At 36.4% G+C, this 19,035-nt stretch overlaps 1 protein-coding gene across 2 annotated transcripts in view; it reads left to right on the forward strand.

Annotated features, from left to right (window-relative positions):
• Positions 1-17,674: 17,674 nt before the first annotated feature.
• The window catches only part of arid1ab (AT-rich interactive domain 1Ab), an 82,246-nt gene continuing 80,885 nt past the window's right edge, over positions 17,675-19,035 (forward strand). For both annotated transcript variants that reach the window (XM_067361844.1, XM_067361845.1), the window contains exon 1: positions 17,675-18,853. In XM_067361844.1, the coding sequence (XP_067217945.1) occupies positions 17,972-18,853 (882 nt within the window). In that variant the 5' untranslated portion in view covers positions 17,675-17,971. The remainder of the gene's footprint in view (positions 18,854-19,035) is intronic.

The following is a 19,035-nucleotide window of genomic DNA, read 5'->3' on the forward strand; positions in this document are numbered from 1 at the left end:
GTTGTTTTAATGTCTATGCTGTGTTTTTAATATCCTTTAAGACAAACCATGTGCAAACTCATATGTCAACACCATTGCTGAGTATTTTTTCCTTAAAACTGCTGTGAAAAAAAGTTTGAAATCACTGGTGTCTGTGACATCACAAACTACTTTGTATCCAATCATGTCAAAGTGCCGGCAGGCTTTAGCATATCATTGACAGCAAACTAGCAGGGGAGTTTCGAGAGAGGCCAGGTTATCCCGGTATATTTTTCTGTTGGTATGAAAAATTGTGTAGATTTAGCAATATGGCGGGTGTATGATGTATATTACAATGTTATGATGAACCTTTCTCCACTAACGTTCTGAGTTGTTCAAAGCATCTGCAAGGATACTTAATGTTAGTAAAGGCAGCTGTCCGACTCTGAGATGTCCAACAGGAACATTGTTTGTGTAACATTAGCAACACATGTGTCCGATGTTGTAAAGAGCGATACCATTGTGCAGCGTTTACCTCAGTAAATTGAGCGAGTTAATCTCTGAGCTGGCTAATTTGCATATTCATTGATCTGTGTATACTAAATGAGGCAAGGGTGTAGATACATTCAAGCTATTTTAAGGCATGAAAAAAAAAATTCACAGGAAAAAACATTTAAATATGTCATTTTGGTGATTAAAGAGGAGTTTTAAGGGATAAAATAATTGACTACAGCAGGGGGACTTTAAATAAAGATCCACACTGCTGCGAATAAATCTTATTGCAACCGGAAATGGCAATGATATAATATATTGCTGAAATAAATGGGCAATTAAAGGTACAATATGTAAATTTTTTGCAGTAAAATATCCAAAAACCACTAGGCTAGTGTTATATATTTCGTCCAGCTGATTACAAACAATATCTCAAATTTTTTCAACTACTTGTAAATCATGAGAAAATTCCCATTCTAAACAGTGACACGGGGCAGTGCAGTCGCCTGTCAATGACATCAGTTACCTTTGTTACCGCCTTTACTGACGTAGAAACCACATGACAACAGTGTCGTGGACAAATGCGGAAGTAGTGTCTAGCGTCCAGCAAACCACTAGCTTGCTTCAAGCAGTTTCTTATTTACTTCTTGCACGTTTTATGCTGGATTGCGTTACTTATTTATGGAACATAATTACTGTTTACCATCTGCCGCTGGTTCTGTCCACAAGGACAGCTCCCTTAAACTCATGACCGGAAAAGCGGAAGCGGCGCCGGCGACTGTGTCATAATAAAAGTCCCGCTGCTCGTGAGGCGTGTGTTGATCAATCGCTCCAGTTCCTTGTTCAGCTCCCGCCACACTCGGTCCTGCTCTGCTTCATACTACAGTTAACGTTAATAATCGCATCCACGAACATGAGTTCTTCCAGACTCCAATCCCTATTCTTTTGCACCGTCCCTTGAGATGGAGACCACATGTCCCAAGTTTCCGCTCTAAAACTTGCCGTCATCAAACTACGCCTTTGTTTTGAATAGGCTTCTAGCGACCTCTAGCGGAAAAAAATATCACAAATTGTACGTTTAAGTGTACTTAAAGAGAGTACAATTTTATGACTATGTTTTTAAAGTACATTTTTAAGAAGTGTAATAATGTCAAATTAAAAGTTTTACTTTGAAGTACATTTGAAATCATTATTTATTATTAGTTTTATCGTTTTCAAATCCATTTAGCTGATGATATCACTGCGCCTGCTGCACCCATGGTACGGCAGCAAAGTTCCTTGATTATTACGCCAGAATGAGAGTATAGTTCCTAGCCATATCAGCCTAGAAAATCACAGCTTTTCATTTTCCGTCGGTCTTAATACATGATTTAACTACAGAAGAGTCAAGTTTTAAATAGGAAAAATATCAAAACTCTCTCATTTTTAGCGAGATGCTATTGGTCTAATCAGATTCAATGAACTATGCTAAAAAATGCTGGGTTAAAAACAACCCAAGTTGGGTTGAAAATGGACAAATCCAGCAATTGGGTTGTTTTAACCCAGCGGTAGGGTTAAATGTTTGCCCAACCTGCTGGGTAGTTTTATTTAACTCAACTATTGTTTAAAAATTACTGTATTGCTTAATTAAAATTAACCCAATGTTGGAAATGAACATTTATTCATGAATAATTATTAAACAATAAACATTTATTAAATTGCTTATTAATAAATATATATTAATAAACTATTAAATTTATATTAATAAAATATTAAAGCTTATTAATAAACATTCACCTTTTATCTATTATTGTTGTCTCTAATTGCATCTGGTTTTTAATTTCCCAACTATTTTGGGTTCATTTTAAGCTAGCCATATAGCAATTTTTAAATAATAGTTGGTTTAAATAAAACTACCCAGCAGGTTGGGAAAACATTTAACCCAATCGCTGGGTTTGTCCATTTTCAACCCAAATTGGGTTGTTTTTAACCCATCATTTTTTAGAGTGTATTCTAAAAGTGGTACCGCCAGACCCGGAGATCGGCTGAATGGATTCGAAAACGGTAAAACTCAACTGTTTAACTCTAGGGGAGTTGGAAAATGAGCCTATTTTCAAAAAAGAGGAGTGTTCCTTTAAAGACGTACACATAATAACATACTAAAAAACATGTAAAGTACTTGATTATAATTTTAACTATGGCCTGCAATTCAATATTACATTTAAAGATAATAATAAAGGGTAACACTTTTACAGTGCCGTAGTTACATTGTAATTACTGAAATAAGTACTGAGAAATTTTAATTAACCACATGTACTTACTATAGAGTTACAGTTGGGTTTGGTTTAGGGTTAGTTACTTATATTTATGCATAATTTACTGTTATTACTATAGTAAGTACATGTAATGTGTAAATACGGCACTGTAAAATAAAGTGTAACCTAATCAAGTTTTATTTAAAGTTATATTATATTCATCATTACAAATGTGTAATTACAAATATATTTAAATACATGACAAGTTTCAATAGAAATGAGAAATAGAAACTTTAACCAAGACAATAGAAGTTATTATGAAATTACACAAAGTCCTATTTAGTGTAGGTATTTAGGGTATTGAATATTAATTAAAATATTAAAATTACAATATTGAATTTAATTTAAAAAAAATTATATATATATATATATATATATATATATATATATATATAAAACATTTTAATCTTCAAAGTGTCCGAAATCATTCCATTCCATTAACTCTTTTGCATTAATTCTTTTCAAGTATTTTCCTTAACAGGTACTCTAAATATGCTAAAGTGAACCTTTTTCACAAGGATATACACAAGCTTGGTTTCATCCAAATGAGTCAGAATGCAGTTCAGCAAATGCAAGTATGTGTTGCATTGTCTTCATTACCACAAATAGCTTAAAGCAACAACTTTTGTGGTTAGTTTCTCGTTTATCTACTGTTATGGTGCTGCAATTTCAAGAGGATCTTGCTGAGCAAAGTTAGTGAGTTAAACAGTAAACATATTTATAGCTAGCTAGCTGAACATTGACATACCCGGTTTAATGGCGCAGACATTTTAACCTAACTCTATCGCCGCCTTGAGAACTGATATTTGTTACTGCCACAGAAACGCATAAACACATGAATTTGGCCACATCTTCATTCGTGTACTTGTATAGAGCACATTACTGCTCTACTCTATGGCTTCAGAAGTTTTTTCCATCCTGGATAACAATGTTCTTTGGGCAGTCGCTGCTTTTCACTAGATCCATCCATCTTCTCAAAACGTCAGATTCAAGACTGATACAAGCAGCTCTAAGCATGAACTCACCCAACGGCTGCTCAGTCTTCAAATCTGTACTGTGTCGACAGCATCCATTCCAGGGCCTGATCTCTTACTGGTCATTTGAACCATCAGTAAAGCTCAATTGACACTTCCGTGGCCTTAAGATTACAGGGATTATTCATCTGATCAAGTGCCCATCCAAGAGTTTGAATGGTCTTTGGAGTTGCACAGCAGATGTTATCAGACAAACCAGCTTGTTTTGGTTGGGCCATTTGAACATTTGAACATTTGTATTGTTCAGATGCTACTCTTTCAAAGCTGAGAAGATGCAAATAAAATTTTCAGTTATGTTGTATTGAAGAATACATGTTTTCTAGATTTTTTGTTGTTGTTGACAAGAGTTACATGTTGAGTACAGAGTAAAGACTTGTAAAATGAATGGAAGAGCTCAGATCATTTGGTCAGGGAAGAATCTGATGACAAAGGTTTATGTACTGACTTTTGATTACAGATTTCAGATTTTTCTGAGAAGCAGCATATTTAAAGGTGCCATCAAACGTTTTTTTACAAGATGTAATATAAGTCTAAGGTGTCCCCTGAATGTGTCTGTGAAGTTTCAGCTCAAAATACCCCATACATTTTTTTTTTTTTTTTAATCATTTTTTTAACTGCCTATTTTGGGGCATCATTAACTATGCACCGATTCAGGGGCTGCTGGCCCTTTAAATCTCATGCTCCCTGCCCATCGAGCTCACGACTCTATAATTTACAAAGTTCACACAGCTAATATAACCCTCAAATGGATCTTTACAAGATGTTCGTCATGCTGCATGCATACATCGGATCATGTGAGTTTAGTATTTATTTGGATGTTTACATTTGATTCTGAACGAGTTTGATAGTACTCCGTGGCTAAAGCTAACATTACACACTGTTGGAGAGATTTATAAAGAATGAAGTTGTGCTTATGAATTATACAGACTGCAAGTGTTTAAAAATGAAAATAGTGATGGCTCTTGTCTCAGTGAATACAGTAATAAACGATGGTAACTTTAACCAACAGTAGCCTACATTAGCAACATGCTAATGAAACATTTAGAAAGACAATTTACAAATATCATGCCTTTCATAATGTTGGGAACATGGGCTGGCATTATGCAAATATCGGGGGCGTACACCCCGACTGTTACGTAACAGTCGGTGTTATGTTGAGATTCGCCTGTTCTTCTGAGGTCTTTTAAACAAATGAGATTTATATAAGAAGGAGGAAACAATGGAGTTTGAAACTCAATGTATGTCTTTTCCATGTACTGAACTCTTGTTATTCAACTATGCCAAGATAAATTCAATTTTTGATTCTAGGGCACCTTTAAGCAAGTCTCAGTTTGATCTCTATTTATATTCTTGTCTATGAGAAACAACTGAGACATAAAAAAGAAATTTCTGTGATTTTTCTTTTCTTCTGGGGAATTACATGGAGCAAAGCACATGGTTGAAAAAATTTAATCTTAATGAAACGAAACATACAGAAGCCAGAACTACCTTCTATTTCATAGCTATTTTTCTCACGGTAAAAGGACAGTTCAGCACTTAGAGACTTAGAGACTGACAAATGTCATTTTCTTTCCATTGTTGTATTTCATATTGAAACAGGAAGGTGGACTGGTCTTCTTTTAAATAGGGAATACACTTTTATTTAAGACACACCAACAAACTATGTTTTGCTACTTGCTGTAGAATGCAACAATGCCTGTCCACTTTTTCAGCAGTCTTGTTGCTGGAAGCATTTTACCCTTTCATTTTTTCCACAAGGATTGAAAAAAAAAAAAATTTTTGTAAAGAGTTATAAGCCATGAATCAAATCAACCAGGGACAAATAAAAAACTTAAATACTCTTTTATATATATAAAATAGGAGAAGATGAATGACATTTTTCCTTCCAATACTCAAGTGGTGCAGATATGACGTCAGAACCCAGAAGTCTAATTTGCCGCTGGTTCCTTTGAGATTTTCTTATTGGGTTTTAAAATGGGGGTTTTCAATTTATGAGTAAAATAAAGCCTGTGGTAAACATAACTTGACTATACTTTGATGTTTTGTTCTGCAACACACGGCACATTGGGTTATATAATGGGGGTTTTCGATTAATGTGTAAAATAAAGCTTTTGGTAAACATAACTTGACTATACTTTGACGTTTTGCTCTACAACGTAAATTACACACACCCATAGCGAAAACACAAATTTTGAAGCAGTTATGGTCAATTTTGTAGAAAAAATCCCGAAGTGGCGAATTAGTCTTCCGTGTTCTGACCCTAGCTGGAGGTATTGGTGGAGGGACATTTGGGCATTTGATTGGGCAAAACATTTGCATACACCTCTGTCATTAGTAGTTTTGCTCCATTTTCTCATTTTTGTACACTTATTTTGTACATTTTGTTCACTCTCAGTTGTACACTGGATGATCTTAAAACTAATAGACATGAACTAAAAGCCACAAAACTCATATTATGAATTCATGGAGTCTAAAACAAGTGAGTAGTACTCTTAACCTTGCAGTGTTTTGTTGGTCCAGGAGGATCTCCTCATGTTATCTTCATCTCCCCTAAGGGATGGATGATATCTTCAAAGCTGTCTCTGACTGTTGATTATGAGAAATGTGGGTATTCCTAAGAGTTCCAGTGTGAAAAGCCCTGGGCGAGGTGAGTTTAAAGATAGAAAGAGGAGTCCCTCTCACAGCAAGAGCATACAGAGAGGACAATGCTTTATGTAACCTGAATATGTAGGCATTCTATTAGCTTTGTCAGTATGACTTTTTCTGGTATATTTAAACTTTTTGAAATGGATGACATGCCGATATGATGTGCTCGGGCCACACTTCTCTGCTAAAAGGGATAATATTAAGCAATAAAGCTGTCCCTGCAGTATTTAAAGGCAAGTATGATCTTATTCTGTTTTTTTTTTCTTTTTTCTTTTCTTTCTGAGGCTGAAAGGTACCTGCTCATGGGAAAAAAATAAGACCTTTTCAATTGTTTCTCTTAGACAGCAATGAAATGAAAAGAAAATCAATAGAATGAGGAGATCAAATGGAAATGTTCACCTAAAGGATAGTTCACCCAAAAATTATGATTCTGTCATCATTTACTCACACTCATGTCGTTATAAACCCCTAAGATTTTTGTTCATTTTTGGAACACAAATGAAGTAATATTTCATATTCTGTCATTATTTTTTCCAATTTTCGTGCTTTGAAAAGTACAAAAAGACATCATAAAAGTGTGATCCATACTGTGGTACTCAATTATTGGCACCCTGTAAAAATAAATCTGCATTGTTTATCCTTTTGATCTTTAATTCATAAAATGAGTAAAAATCTAACCTTTCATTGAAGAATTGAAAGTGGGGGGAAAATCACATTATGAAATAAATGTTTTTCTCCAAAACATGTTGGCCGTAATTAATGGCATCCCTAGAATTTTTTATGAGTAAAATATCTCTGAAGTATATTCCCAATCATATTTTTTAGCACACCAGGGTGATCATAAACATGAAATTGTCCAGCCATGACTTCCTCTTCCACAGGAGTATAAACATGAGGAAACACAAAGGCCAAATTCCCTTAATCATTCATCACAATGAGTAAAACCAAAGAATATAGTTCTGATGTGCAGCAAAAGATTGCTGAGCTTCACAATATAGAAAGTAGCTGTAAGAAAATAGCTAAAGCATTGAAAATCCCCATTTCCACTATCAGGGCAATAATTAAGAAGTTCCAATTAACTAAAGATGTTACAAAATCTGCCTGGAAGAGGACGTGTGTCTAAATCGTCCTAATGCGTGGTGAGGAGGAGAGGCCAAGGACTCTCCAAGGATCACAGTTGGAGAATTGCAGAGATTAGTTGAGTCATGAGTCTCAGAAAGCGATAAAAAAAATATCAAACAGCACCTACAAGTTGTTCAGGAGGTTTTCATGAAAAAATCCTCTGCTCTCATCCAGAAACAATCTCCAGTATATTCAGTTGTCAGACATGATTGGAACTTCAAACTGGACCGGCTTCTACGGTCAGATGAAACTAAAAAAAGAGCTTTTTGGCAGCAAACCCACCAGATGGATTTGGTGCACACATGGATAAAAAGTATTCCATGTCCACGGTTAAATATACTGCTGGATCTTAAATGTTGTGGGCCTATTTTTCTGCTGGAAGTCCTGGACATCTTGTTCAGATATATGGTATCATGGATTCTACCAAATATCAACAGATAAAAAGTCAAAACCTGACGCTTCTGCTAGAAATCCAATAATGGGCCATGGTTGGATCTTCCATCAGGACAATGATCCAAAACAAACTTATTCCCAGTCTTCTGAGTGAACACTTTATGTGATGAACAGATTTCGTTTAGGCTTAAATTCATTTAAGAAATCGTTTTGGGTTTGAACTGACATGAGGGTGAATAAATGTTGACAGATATTTTTTTTTTTTTGGTCATTATTAAATTTTTATTTTTTATTAAAGTTAGGCCATTTTTAAGTCTGCTTCCCAATTTTTCTTTTCAATTTAGATTTTTTAAAACAATGCCTCAAACATAAAGATGTGTACGTAGATGCCACATTTGACCGCTCCAGACATGTCGGTGAGTTGGTTTGTGTTTTTATCCCACGGTTTCACAGACAAGGCTTAAGTTAGTCCCAGACTAAAATGCATGTTTGTGCTGTTTTAACTGAAAGCAACTTGCACTGACATATCTTAAAATATGTCAGTGCCATTGTTTTGTCTCAAGATGCACACCAGTAATGTTTTTTTAATGTTTATAAAACCCACTTAAATATCCTAATTGAACTAAGGCCTAATCCTGGCTTAGGCTAAGCCCTGTCTGTGAAACCGGGCCTGAATGTATTAACTCAATATTACAGGTTTTTACAGTAGTACTTTTTAATGTTTTTACTTTTAGGTAACTTTTTAATGTGTTACCTGTTGCCTTCGTCTTGTTGTATTGTGTTAGTTTAGCAAAATCATTTGCTGAAGTCTTTTGCAGATAAATATTTGTGCGTCAATCTACTGTTGCAAATGCTCAGTCAACTTGCTCTCGAGTGTTCACGGACTGGCTTTGACTGTTACGTTACAATATGGCAGACAGCTTACGTATAGCAACCCATAGAATCAGCAGCTAATGAGGCATCTACTGTATACGTATATGTGCCATTTGCAATCAAAAGTCAGAGATTTCAATATGATGTTAAAGATTTTCTCATGGCCAAATGACCTTAAAGTAAAAGTTTACTTTATTGTCCTCAAGTGGAAATCTGGTGTGGATGACAGACATGGACATTAAAAAAATATGCACATTACAACATAAACACATTATATATATATATATATATATATATATATATATATATATATATATATATATATATATATATATATATATATATATATATATATATATATATAAAAACACTCTATCAATTGAATTACTAATAAACATTTGCATTGATACAGGCACAAATGAATTGTTATACATGAATTGTTATATTATTTACAATGTGGAACACTGCATCAAGGATATCTAGCAACTAGAAACTAAGTCTGCAGTCAAGCCAAAGCCAAGTGTAAAGCTAACCCATTGTAAATATAGGCTATATAGGCTTTATGAATGTCCATCAATTGTGTGTATACAAAACCTATAAGATATTCTGTTAATTAAGACTGTTTAGTCTTTATTAACAAGTTTCTTTGTCATCAAAGACCAGGCTCAGTTCAGTTTAAAGAAGTGTTTTGATAGATGAGGTCCTTCATGTGTGCTAGCAGCTGCCATTGCACTATGTCAGTTATGTAAATTTCAGGTGTTTCAACCAAATGCTAAAACGGTCCATTGTACTACACAATGATATCACCAATAACGTCCAATGAAAATGAGATTTCATTATTTTTTATCACTGGAGTGTTTGGATTAAATAAGGAGGATACATTCTGAATTTTGTGAAAGTTTGTGTGTGTGTGTGTGTGTGTGTGTGTGTGTGTGTGTGTGTGTGTGTGTGTGTGTGTGTGTGTGTGTGTGTGTGTGTGTGTGTGTGTGTGTGTGTGTGTGTGTGAGAGAGAGAGAGAGAGAGAGAGAGAGCGCAAGTGGTCTGGTTAGTTTGGTTATCAGCTTGTCTGTACTGAAAAAAAGTAAAACAACACTGTCATTTATTTAAAGTGCTTTTTTATATTGGTCTAATCAAAAACCATGGTTTCTAATTTAAACCTGTTTTGTTCAATTTATCTAAAAGCAACACTCATGAAAGAAAAGAAAAAGTAAAAATTCTGTTTAAATAGGTTTTTTTTTTTTTTTTTGCATGACAGAGATGTGCAGAGCATATTGACTGCAGAAATTATTATTGATTTTATTCATTTTTCTGGTGTTTTTTTTTTTACAGAAAATATGATGCATATTTTAAAAAAAGTAAAGAATTAATTCAATAATTGATTGATTAATTTTGATTAAGTATTGAATTATTGATTAAGTATATGAAATGAAGATTTGGAATTTGTTCCAAAGTATCTTTTTTTTCCAGTGTGAGAATGAGCTGAAATTCAATTGCTCTGCTCAAAGTGCCACTTCCTTCCTCTGCGCACTTCAGACGATGTGTTTTACAGCTACCCAACAATCCACTGGACGGAGCTCATGCGGCCACACTGCTGTTTGTGTGGGATTGTGTTCACTCAGAGAATAGTTGTTCCTAGTAGTGTTCACATCCAGGATGTGTTGCTTAACATACACAAGCAAAATTGTGAACACAGTGTGTGTTTTTATGCCAAACTTGACTCCACTCTTGTTAGAAAATTCCACTCTGGATTATTGAGTTGTCTTGACAATCCAATGGCTCTATTCCCAGACTGGATTCCATGGGATTTACAAAAAAAAAAAAAAAAAAAAAAATATGGGGGAAAAAGGTACCTGCCATGAGGACTCTTTTTCTCATGCCTGACAGTTTTACTGTCTTTTGACTGGGTCATAAATGATTATAAATTTACATTACACTGGCTTTATCTATTCTTGCAGTTGAATCTTTTTTTTGCAGACCAGAAAAACCCAAGTGTGGCTAAAAACCCTCTCTGTGAACTTTATCAGTGTATGGTTTGAGGAAAACTGCAAATGTAGCAAGCATGCAAAGCTGTGTGGTTGAGTCACACTATGAAGACAAAGCTATAGCCTCAGATGCTTTTGGTTTAGGATCAAAACCTGTGGCTTTCACCTCAGAGCCCTATAAACACAATGTGGTTTATAAGGTGCCAGCAACAAGCGGTTTTGAGCATCATGTAAGGAAAAGAGTGATCCGTTGTCTTTTGAAAAGGTCTGTTAAAAGTGAGAGATTTGGTCAAATAGTACCTTTGGCGACATCTTGATGCACTAAAGAACTGCTTGACCGAATCAGTTGTCACAATACAGAACACGCATGTCTACATTAAACTAAGACACATTTCATTAAAACCATACCTCTATGGTGGTCATGATCTTTCACACCCCCTTTTTAAAAAGTAATTGTTTTTTTAAGCTGATTATTGTTGGTTATCTCTAGGCCTTTTTGCTTCCCTTCCATTAGACTGTGACCATAATAACAGTGGTGGCAAAAAACATTTGAACATCATACTTAAAAGTGAATAAATATTATGTCATTGCATTAGACAAATGATGTGTCATTTATTTTCAAGTTAACGCAAGCACACTTTTTAAGAAAACATTTTGTTAGGTATAAAATGATTGAACAATAAATACACTGTTCAAACTGATGCCGCAAGACAAAAAGTATTTGGATGCTTAAAACTTTAATTAGGAGTCCAAAATACATTTTAAGTAAATTATGTCACATATTGTGCTTAAATTCAAGATAGAGAAAAAAACCTTTCAAAACTACTGAATCAACTTCTGTAAAACAATTGAATACATCTGTGTAGGCCATTATAAAAACTAATAGCAGATAATATATATTAAATATGAAATATGAAATAAAAGGCCACTTAAGCATACTTAATGAGATTACAATTTCTTGATTGTTCAACACACTTTGGCACACTTTTAAAAAGTGCATTTTGTAATAATACACTCTAAAAAATAACTGCAAAAAATGAAACAAATGTACACAGTAAAATACCATTTTACATTAAAACAGTAATATACCGTAAAAACAATGCATTCTATGTAATATTATTAGTTGTTTTCGAGAAAGTAGGCTACCTATAACGTACAAAAATGACAAATATTACCCAGAATGCATTGTTTTTACAGTACATTACTTCTGTATATTACAATGCATTCTGGGTAATAATATTTGTCATTTTCGAGAAAGTAGCCTATAGGCCTCTTTTCTTAAAATTACAAATATTACCCAGAATGCATTGTTTTTATGGTATATTGCTGTTTCAATGGAAAACAATATTTTACTGTGTACATTTGTTTCATTTTTCTTGTGTCAATTTCAAATATTTTACATTTTAGTACATTTTAAATCATTATGTTTTAATAATCTTTTGTTGTGCTTTAAGAAGTATTATTTTTTAGACACTTATTTTTGTGTTGACTAACATACTAAAGCACAAGTACTTGATTATAATTTTAAATATAGTGAGTTATTCAATATTACATTTGAAGTTAACATGTAGTATATTAAATTTTTATTAATGACATTAAAGTATATATTTTAGTTTACCATAAATGCTTGCCATTACATTCGCCAGTACAACTATATTTTAAAGACAATAGACGTAATTATGAAATGACATGTACTTAAGTCCTACTTAAGTGGATCAAAAAGTCACTCTAAAGTTCTGCTAATTGTATTTAATATGAATTTAAACTCTAATACATTTTCATTTATTTGCCTTTAACATGTAGTTCAGTGTCTAAAAACATATTAAATTCACATTTAAGGCTATTCTTATGTTATTTCTATGAATGTCCTTTTTTTAAAAAGTATGTTGAAATGTACTTTTCCCCCCAAAGGGTTCTTAGGATACCTGTGAACTTGATGAGAACCGACTGCATACATCCACTAAAAATCACCTTGACAGCAGTTGGTCACAAAAATAGACCCAGAAATGTAAAGTTAGTTCAGGGAAAAGCTCTAGCAGCATTTGTGCCTCTTGATTTCATATTTCAACACCGTGTAATGACATTCACACATTTTAGGTGTGACATGAGTGTCCAAACATGTTTAGCCAATGTTTAATTCACTTTAAATATTATTGTCTTTGTAGTTAAAGATGCTGGCTTACAAATAATGTAAAGGTGAAAATATTCATTTCAAGCTTGAAAGCTCTAATCAGTGGATGCTCACCAGTTGTCAACAGGTTGTTGTAATAAATGGCTTCCACTTACTATTCCAGTGAGTGTATGGGCTTAATATTTAAGTAACAGTGTAAATCTTGCAAATACAGTGTATTTTTGGCCAGGTTCCTCTTGGATCGGTTCCAGGCTCGTCATCGCGGAGACCGGGGAGAGCCCTCGGCAGCGGACCACAGGTGATGCATCACGCTCAGACTCATGGGTAGGTGGTGGAGGGGGACAGAGTAAACAGTCGTAGATCACGGGGCTGTCACAGATGGGCTGTGTCACGGTGCCCATACTGGGAACTCACAGCCAGAGACCTGGTGATCTGACTTTGAGAAAGCTTTTAATTTGAGTTCATTAGAAGGGTTTCACAGCAGAAATTAGAGGTAAAGACACTTATGCAGAAGCTTCATTTATCCGTGGACAACTATGACTAAGAGAGTGAATGTGAAATGCATGTAGGTGGAAAAATCTCTGATTCATTCTTTTCAAGTGGGGGAGAGCTGGTGGCCAAGCATTTCTGTTGCTATACAACCTGGTCCCTCAGTCTGAAAGCCCAGGAGTTGCAGCCGGAGCCAAATGTTTCAAAGGAAAGTGGCCCCTAAAGTCAATGGTATTCAATGAGCCCTGGATCTAAAGGCCTTTGTGCTGGATTCTTAGCATTCAACTTAAATCTTCCTATTACAACTGCCTATCTGCTTAAGCACTGTTAAAATGCTATACTTCCCTTTTGTCAGTCTGGTGTCAGTTCATTTGTTTATTGGTAAACAACATGTCCATGAACTTAGATTGGCAACTTTATTTTACAGTGCCGTAGTTACATGTACTTATTAACAGTAAATTATGCATATAACTGTAACTCTATAGTAAGTACATGTAGTTAATCAATAGTACTCAGTACTTATTTTAGTAATAACAATGTAATTATGGCACTGTAAAATAAAGTGTAACCAATAGATTATAGCTTAACCTTACCTTGTAAAAAAGTATACTTATTATGTAAAAAATACAAGAATAAATTTAAGTGCGAACTGAATAAAATGTTTTCAAACACTTAAGTGTATGATAACTGCAATTAAATGAAAATGTATTATACTAAAATTTATATTAAATTCAATTATTGAGAGTATTTTTGACCCACTTAAGTAGGCTAATTAAGCACACTTCTTTCTCACAACAGTTAATGAAACATATAAGGAAAAGTGTGCATTTTATGTGCTGCAAAAATGGTTTATCTGTATTTTAATGACATTTTCCACTTTCGAAAAAAAGTCTTAATTGCCTTTGCAAGCCATTTTATCATAATTTGATATATGTATGAGTAAAACAGGATATTCCCCATTCAAGAAAAAGTGTAGGGTTGACTTGTTTGTACTGTAAAAAGTGTACATTAAAGGGTCATGAACCCCCCCTGTTTTACCCTGGTAGTTCAAACCTAAAAGCTCAAAAAAGTCTGTTAAAATGGGCGTGTAAAGCCCTGGAAAAGTGGTAGTGTAGAGGGGGGAAGAGGGGAGAGAACAACCAATGAAGCACAGACATAGAACACACTCATTATACAGAATAATGAATATTAATATATGAGCACGGAGAAAATGACAACAAACTCCCAAGCACAAGGGAGAAATGCGAAAGAATATTTAATAGGGCTAATAATAGGCTACTTTGGTTAGGTTTACGAACAATGCAGGCTCAAAATCAGTCTTTTGTCTATTAGAATAATCGTGTTGTCGCGTTCAGATAGGCTCCACCACTGTATCAGTGTCCAGTTTGCACATATAATTCATTTGAAGAAGACTTGATGAAATATGTGCATAACTACAGAGAATGTGTGAAATAATAACTTAAAACACGGATACTTTATTCTGTATGAGCTATGTGCCACGTGGCTAGTGTTGTTACAGTCTGGCTGCATGGAAGTATGCTAAAACAATGCCTAATTATACACGTTCCTATTGGTTATTATCAGATGTGCCATCTGCGGAAAGTGAAATTCATATATTTTGATATAAGATTACAAATAGAAACACCTTTTTCTTAGGAATAACATGCACTTAATGACTTGTACACAAGACCAGGGACACACATTAAGAAATCATATAAGGCCATTTTTGATTTCATGTTGACTTTAAGCACCTATTGTACTAGTAATTTACTAGAGTAACTGGAAAAATGCTTGGAAACAGACATTAAATTGGTTTTAAATGCAAAAACGCTGGAGAGAGTTCCCAACCCCCTCTGCTGCCTGCATGTCTACATTCTACCCGCACAACACTCGCAATTCTGCTGATATAGTCAGCGACTGACCCCCCTCCTCCTCGACACACACACGCATTCACACCGAGCACACACACTCACACACGCGCCCAAACGCATTTATAAAAGCATTTTGGGTCTATATTACTTTATAATAATAAAAACTTGTTTGTGAGCACTGACACGGGTCAGGCTACCTGGCGCCTTTCGCAGGCGCAGGTTCTGCATTGTAGAGAGAAGGCGCTGTGCGTGTTCGCTGCCCATCCCCCACAGCCAGATAGCAAAGTTCTGCTGCTTTTGCAAGCACAGAGCCAGTCGCTGCTGCGAGAAGCGAGCGAGCGAGCGAGAGAGAGAGAGAGAGAGAGAGAGAGAGAGAGAGAGAGAGAGAAGCAGAGGCAGACAGGCAGAGAGAATGAGAGGGGGTGGGGAGAGAGCAGCAGTGTTTGAGTGGGGTAAAGAGCATGGCTGTTTCCATTTGGTTATTTACTTTGCGCTGTCTCTAAGCTCTCCGGTATCTCTTTACCAAACCAAATACACGTTTCACTGTTGAATTTGGGGTTGGATTTGGTGTGCCAGATTTGATTGCTGCGGCCTACGCAGTTTTTTTCCTTTCTCTATGGCTTGCGCTGCATTTCACTTTTTTTCATTTTCACTTCCTGCTCTCGGTCCATCCCCCATCCTCTTTCCCTTTCCATCCCTCTCTCTCTCTCGCGCTCGCTCTCTGAACACATGCGCACATACACATTAGCACACAGGCTGTAATTTCATGCTGTCCTCTGCACAGATCAAACATAATGCTGCTGCAATAAACCCTCTCATTTGCTGTCTGAAATATGCAAGAACACTTGGTTCTAAGCACTTGTTTATATTTTGTATATGAAGAATGCTTTGTTGTACATTCATGTGATAAATATGTAAATATGATGGCACATTTACAGTATTATTTATTGTACAATTGTATTTATTCCATTCTTAGTAGTGCCCAAAAAAAAAGCACAATTTGAACAAACCCCTAATCTAAGCATTAAAGTGTGAAATGTTTTATGTTAAAATACACTGTATAAAATTATTGTCATGATTTCTTAATTGAACTTTTTTTATTTTGTTAAATCAACTTATATAATTAATGTGGTTCAGATAACATAATATTTTGAGTTTCTATTGATTAAACCAATTGCCTTCATTGTATTAACTAAAATTTTAAATTTCAATGAACTCAAAATTAAGTAAACCAGGTAACTTACTTTTTAAGTTAAACCAACAATTGTTTTTTGAAGTGTACTTTGTCCTGTTTCAGCTTAATATGCTGAGACATGTATGATTTCCATGAAAAGTGTAAACACTGTGGCACTGTCGGTCCTTTTGGTGTTGTTATTGTTAACTAAAACATTTTTTTTATTTTTATTAATTATTAAATATAATTTTTAAAAAGAGAGACTGATTATGTTGGTCAGAAGAGTTCCGGAAGAACCATAATCAATATAATCAATCTTTCTATATATTTTTTTTCCATTTTGGAAAGTCGTGGAAACTCTATCACAGATTTTTTTTTTTCTTTTGCTATTGGAGCAAATGGAAATACAAAAATTATATTTGATGTCGTCTACTGTCCACCGCTATACAAGTTTATAAGTTTACCAAATTATGAAGACTTCCGCTTTTGAGAACCCCGGAAGTATGAAAAGGGTTCATCACCCAGCAACAACTCAGAATACCCTATCCCCTGAACGCCATAGCAACTGCTTAGCAACCACACTGGAAACTGCATAGCATCCACAGCACCCTAACATTGTGGCACTGAGTTTTGCATGGGCACTTTTTCAAATGATCTTTTTTTTTTAAATTGGCATGAAATGGAAGTTGTGATAGTCTTTTTTTCCCCCCTATTGTGACATATCTGAGTGAAACGTCTTTTCGAACAAGAAAAAATGTTGGGCAGGACTTGATTTTGTCTATGGGGAATCGCCCCGCCCTTGTGCCAGTAAACATGTCATCAGAGATGTAGCTGCAAGAGAGAGGGAAGTTATTTTGGTAAAAGATTATGAAGGCACATGAATTAAAAAAAATATATATATATATATATAATAATAAAGTGCACGGGTAAATAATTTATAATACATACTGCAATATTCCATAATAAAAAAAACAACAACAAAAAAAAACAACAACTCTAAATTTATTTAATACAATGTTTACAATACAATATTTATTGTATGCATTATTTCACAATAAAGCCCTAGGCTCACATGAGTGTTTTGTGCTCAATCCACGAACTGGAACAAGAACTATGTGAAAGTACCTTGAGATGACATACTTCTCTCTCTCACTCCGGATCCGCATAGCGCTCCATGACGCGTTTTGCATGTGACCGCGCGCTTCGGTAAAATGGCTGTGTCTCGCGGAGCCTCGTGCTGGTTTGATCGGTTTCTCTCTCGCGCTCTCGTTCTGTAAGAGGCCCCCCCTCCACATACACACTCACACACACATTTGTGTCGGTTAAATTCATTCCCGGGACCTTTATTTATATTCTCCAAGAAACTTTTTATACTCGAGTCGCATTCGGGAGAGAAGACCGAATTCGGTCTGAAAGTCGAAGGAATGATACGGGACACGGGCACGTCTTTATAAGAGCGTTGTATTTATATTCAAAGTGACTCGCGGTGAAAGAGAGGGAGAGAGAGAGATCATGGCCGCTCAGGTCGCCACTCTCAACACTAGCCCGCCCGCCGAACTCAAAAAGCCGGAGCGGGAGCCGCAAGACGAGTCGGTGCTCGGAGAGAAGCAGCAGGAAAGCAAGGAGCCCCGCGCCGACGGCGCATCCCCGGGCCAGAAGGAACTACAAGACGGGGCCGATGTGGGAAATGCTGCTGGGGGAGGAGGAGGAGCAGGAGGAGACCCTGACATGAAGAACGGCAACGGGAACCCGTCCAGGGTGAACAATAACAATAGCCAGAATGATTCCGAAGGGAACAACCACCCCGGCATGGCTCCCCACCACCCGGGCGCCTTCCCCCCACCTCCATACAGCTACAACCAGCACTACAACCGGGCCCCTTTTCATCAACATGGCGGACAACAAAGCCCTGGCATGGCAGGGCCGGCGGTAATGGACTCATACCCGCCCAATTCGCACGAACACAGCTACCCGAACCACTTCAACAACTACAGCCCCTTCCCAAACAGGACTCCGTACCACCAGGGCCAAGGCTACGGCATGAATTCCCCGCGAAACAGCCAGCCGCCGACGGCCGGGGGGCAGCCAGGCAAGCAACCGCCACCAGGAGGAACTACTACTGCTGCTGCTTCCTACAACAACCAGAGGTATAACATGGGAACCCCTCAGCCCACGTCCACCCCAACGCTGAATCAGCTTCTGACCTCTCCCAGCTCCACGAGGAGCTACCAAAACTACCCGGCCAATGAGTACAGCGGCCAGGACGGGGCTGCCAAAGGACCGGGGGACATCAGTAGCCAGTACGGTGGCGGCCATCCGGCCTGGCAACAAAGAAGCCATCACCCTCCTCCCATGAGCCCGGGAAACACTGGACAAGCCCTCAACAGGACCCAGGTAAACTTTGCTTAACTCGCTTGGCTAGAGCTGTGTGCTTCGGTACGAGAGTCTGCCATTGTTTTTCTCAAGGTGCGTCCCAATTCGCGTACGTATGCACTATGTATGCCGTTTTGAAGTGGAAATAGTGCGAATAGTGTTCACACTGAAAATTTTAAAAAGAGCAAGTGCATTTTAAATAC

Source organism: Chanodichthys erythropterus, chromosome 15 (assembly GCF_024489055.1).
Source record: "Chanodichthys erythropterus isolate Z2021 chromosome 15, ASM2448905v1, whole genome shotgun sequence".
NCBI lineage: Eukaryota > Metazoa > Chordata > Actinopteri > Cypriniformes > Xenocyprididae > Chanodichthys > Chanodichthys erythropterus.